This window comes from Engraulis encrasicolus, chromosome 19 (assembly GCF_034702125.1).
Source record: "Engraulis encrasicolus isolate BLACKSEA-1 chromosome 19, IST_EnEncr_1.0, whole genome shotgun sequence".
Lineage (NCBI taxonomy): Eukaryota > Metazoa > Chordata > Actinopteri > Clupeiformes > Engraulidae > Engraulis > Engraulis encrasicolus.
The window spans coordinates 20,975,247-20,980,246 of record NC_085875.1 but is presented as its reverse complement, the minus strand read 5'-3'; the positions used below and the strand labels follow the sequence as shown (position 1 = coordinate 20,980,246).

At 45.2% G+C, this 5,000-nt stretch overlaps 1 protein-coding gene across 1 annotated transcript in view; it reads right to left on the bottom strand.

The window, feature by feature from the left end:
- The window catches only part of slc24a4a (solute carrier family 24 member 4a), an 89,878-nt gene that overhangs the window by 20,806 nt on the left and 64,072 nt on the right, over window positions 1-5,000 (bottom strand). Inside the window, exon 6 of the mRNA XM_063224077.1 lies at window positions 4,408-4,511. Coding sequence (XP_063080147.1) covers window positions 4,408-4,511 — 104 coding nt within the window. The remainder of the gene's footprint in view (window positions 1-4,407; window positions 4,512-5,000) is intronic.

The following is a 5,000-nucleotide window of genomic DNA, read 5'->3' as shown; positions in this document are numbered from 1 at the left end:
TGTTCTTTTGTTACGTCTGGAGGCAAACCAGGCCTACTTTTCAAAACAGCTCGTCATAAATAATTAGCCACCCACATCATAATGCTTACATACTGCAGGGGATTGCGCAAGTCTGCGGCAGCAGCAATCTAACTCTTTAATTGCTCTGCTTTTTCATTTTTTCTAACAAATGGAAAGATAAACAAGTCCACCGTTGGAGCCGCTTTCATTTCAAAGGACTGAAAACACGGCACTGGAGAAGGGGTAGGGGTAGGGGTGCCCGCACACAGTCTCGTGTGTGTGTGTGTGTGTGTGTGTGTGTGTGTGTGTGTGTGTGTGTGTGTGTGTGTGCGCCCGTGTGTGCGTGCGTGCTTGCGTGCGTGCGTCCGTGCGTCCGTGTGCTCGTGCGTGCGCGCAGGCACACGTGTGTGTATGTGTGTGGTTGGGGTAGGGGGGCAGGAGGTGGTGCATCAAAGGCCTGCATCAAGTAGCACAACAAAAGACGATCCTTTTATGTAATTCGAAAAGGACTGTGCATTACAATGATTAGCTGTGATGAGAGTTTTCAACAGCTGCTGAGACGGAGAGGCATTTGGAATTTTCAAGTGCCCAATGAAATTAAAAGACAGCCTACACATGATCTTAGACCCCCATTTTCCATCCCAGCGCATGGAATACCAAGTGCGCAGTACACCTCAATCAATCTTGCAAAGCTTTTCCTTTTCTTTTCTTCCACCACAGATGAAGTAGCATCCTATTTTCTAGCCGGTGTAAACAATAATAACAACCACAGTGTCAATGACAACACCAATTGTAATTATGATTATTTTTGTTTGAAAAAAACATTTACATCATTATCTCTACTTTCCTTTAAAAAAAAATCATAATCACAATCATCGTCGTTATAACAATCATCACCAAAATAGTAGGATATGAATAACTTTTTTCTATAGGGGGCATGTCAATCATGCCTCTACTGAGCTTCATATTAAATACAAACCTTCCGTGTCTACTTTGTCATGCACCACTTCACACCTCCTCCTCCTCCTCATTTTCCTGATTTTAATTACTAGCTCTAAGCTTAAGCCTATATTCCCACACATGTACTTAACAGTAGAAGGTGTCAGCAATGACAGCTCACATGCAATCTCTCCAGCAAATACATCTCACATGCAATCTCTGCTTGAGTGTATGCACCTCAGGCCCACAGCAAGTTTGTTACAGAGTAGAATGGAGCCAAACGTGTGTGGTTACTAACACATAGGAGCACTACAATCAGTCTTGCCCGCCCAATTGGGCTGCTTGGGATGGCCGTCTGCGGGGAAAAATGGGGAAAATCGGCCATTTGGCGTTTTTTCTGCAGTTTTATGCCCATAGAAATCAATGCAATTTGTTGAAATTGGGTGGAATTTAGCACTTCTTGGCAGTTTTCGAGCACCTTTACACAGTAAATGTTGCGGTGTTAATTCAACACTTAGAGAGTTCATTTGAGTCCAAATTATGTCAAATCAACTCTCTAAGTGTTAAATGAGCACTGCAGAATTTGGTGTGTAGGGCGGGATTTGATCAGACGCAACTGGCAACACTGACTACAATACAGAGCAAAAACACATAATGATGCTTGACCTGCCTGCTCAACCCCGGCGACGGCACCTTTATTTAGAAAGCAATGTCCCGACCTTTATGATGCAATTAAACAGTGGGGAGCTTGCTGTAACGGTTGCCCAACAGACATCAAATATAAACAACAAATGATCAAATAAATAAAAATAAATAAATGCATGTAATCGCTCTGGGGGATCAACACGCTGATTGCACTGATTACACACCTCTTGGGTAAGAAAGCCTGGCTGCTGAGTTGCACAGTTCCACTGTTAATATATTTGGCACAGCCCTTATTGGGGCATAAAGGGGCATTATTGTCTGTGGCCTTTACTGGAAAAACCAAAAAAAAATCAGACGTGGCCCAATGGTTATAGAGGTGGTCTTATGATCAGAGGGTTGCAGGGTTTTAACTCCTCCATCCATGGCTAAAGTGCCCTTGAGCATGACACCTAACCCCACATTGCTCCAGGGACTGTAACCAATACCCTGTAAATTACTGTAAGTCGCTTTGGATAAAAAGCGTCAGCAGTGTAATATTATGTAATGTAAAAAGTGTTACACACTGAAGTCTTTGTTGTGGTGCTGGCTGGTGCAGTTCTAAAATCAATACAAATGAAGACGCCACACATATTTATTGATGTTTGGGCCTTTTAAAAAAAAAAAAGCAAAACAACTTGGCATGACACACACACTACATTACACACGTCATCTAACATCAACCTATGACTAGTTTCGACCTGTGTAAGGTCACATGATTGGGTATGGCCCATGCATTGTTGGCCAATGAAAGTGAGTATTTACTCTTATTCATGAGTGATGCAAGCATATTGATTTAATTATATGGGAGTTATGGGAGAAGCTTCTACCCCAACATTTTTCTTTCACTACAAATTAACTTGCATGATTCAAGTATATTCTATGATATGGGAGTTACGTGGAAGCTTCTACCCCAACAGTCTTTCAACCATTGCATGCATGACCAACTCAAACCCTGACAGTAGGCCTTTGTGCTTGTTCCACGGTAGAGTCTACTACAAAGAACATACTTATTCCAGGTTCATAGATAATCGAGGAGCTGGCCCAGATCTCTGGATGGCCTGCATTGGATTTCACATCTGATACAGTCAGTCTAACTCAACAGTTCAGTTCCTCCTGACAAAAAAGTAAATACATATTGAATAAAAAATGAAGGCTACCTATTGTCCATGGGCAGGATTGCTGACATTGCTTTGGCCGGGCCCAGGGTTAAGTCATGTACAAGACGAGAGAGACCCCGCACCCCCCGGCCATCTCCCCTCGCACAGGAAGCAGGGGTCTGATTGGTGGTTCTGTACAGTAGCTCTTTCCCACACAGCAGCAGCACAGCAGCAGCGTTAAGAAAGGCATGCGTTGATCCTGGCTCTGACAACTTCCCTGTCTATGAGACTTGTCAGACCGAGCCGCTCCATCTACAAGCTTGGCTTGACAGCCAGGCAGGTGGTAGCACACACTCTGACTAAGTGACTCTGGAGGCCATGGAGAAGCTCAGATTATACCCCTGGCATGGCCGCCTCCACACTTTCAACCAGAAAGATTCTCTGTGTGTGTGTGTGTGTGTGTGTGTGTGTGTGTGTGTGTGTGTGTGTGTGTGTGTGTGTGTGTGTGTGTGTGTGTGTGTGTGTGTGTGTGTGCGCGTGCGTGCATGTGTGTCTGTGTATGTGTGTGTGTGTGTGTACGTGTGCGTGCATGTGTGTGTGTGTATGTGTGTGTGTGTGTGTGTGTGTGTGTGTGTGTGTGTCTGTGTGTCTGTGTGTGTGTGTGTGTGTGTGTGTGTGTGTGTGTGTGTGTGTGTGTGTGTGTCACAGAGCCCAGTGAAAGGTTGGCAACTGTCCTCCAGTCCCTTTGCTTTGCTTTGCTTACAGAGTCTTTATCCACAAGCCAGCATTTCTTTCCTTGATGCCAACATGCCTATGAAAACAAGGGGATGGGAAGCTTATTGAAACGGGACCAACAAACGGGGCCAGGGTGGGTGGCTGGGGTTTGCAGTACACAATGCACTGTTGCATTGTGGGTCAAGTATAAATAGACTGACATGGCTGACCTTCAAAAAAATACATTGGCTAAGTAGATTATCCAGAGGTTGGGGAAAATTAATGATGCTTTTTCTTAACGAGCCGAGACAGTGGATACATGAGGTACAGAAATAGCAGGATAGATTACAGAAAAGCTCCAGAGGGAAAAACCTGAAAGATTTATGTATAATAATATCGGACTACAAAGCTTTTTTATTTTGTTTTTATTATTTCCAAAATATTCTGATAGCCGCCTTAAATCCGGTTTGATAATCATATCAACCTTAAAACATCCACGGCTGTTGGCGAGCCTGCTTTTATCATCTTAGGTTAAAGATGGCGTAATGCAGCTTATGTAATAGGCGTTTGGCACACACCAGCGACGAACAGAGGCGGAGGCTTACCTGGCCAGCAAGCAGCCTGCCACGCACGCACCACACGAACGCACGCATGCACGCACGCACGCATGCAGGCACACACACCAATCAACATGCCACACAATGATAATGCAGAGGAGGTTGGACCACCAACACACACACACACACACACACACACACACACACACACACACACACACACACACACACACACACACACACACACACACACACACACACACACACAGACACACACACACACACACACACACACACACACACACACACATGCATACACACACGCACGCAAAAACACACACACATTACACACACGCAAATTACCACACACATACCAATTACACACACACTCATATTCTCTGAACACAAAGGCTTACCTGGCCAGCAAAGATGCCGCACACGCCGATGATGCAGAGGATGTTGAAGACAGCGGAGCCCACGATGGTGCCCACCCCCACATCTCCATGGGTGATGAAGACGCCTACAGAGGAGGCAAGGACAAAGAATATGGACCATTACAAATGGAGGATGCGGTCCTTCAGACTTAGTAGCCTGGGAAAACCCATGCTGCTTTGCACAAACGTTCTGATCTGAGAGACGGAAAGACGGAATCTGTGCCTCCGAGAGGGTTCCCGATTGTGGGCTCCAATCAGAGAGCAGGGAGGCGTGGAAAGGCGATGACAGTATGTTTGAATAGATACAACTGACACAACTGGCTATGGGCTACGTATGCCAAATGGTCGACATTCGTAACACCCAATAAACATTTGTTGTCAATCGTAAACCACACACCCCCTAAGGCAGGGGTGGGCAATTATTTTGGGCCAAGGGCCGCATTGGGTTTAGAAAGTTGACCAAAGGGCCGGATGTAGTAGGCAACTTGCCCGTGCCAATAATAAAAAATGGTGTACGCCAACATAATTAACCATTGTCAGTTATACCCTTCCTACTGATTGTATCCAGATGTAGA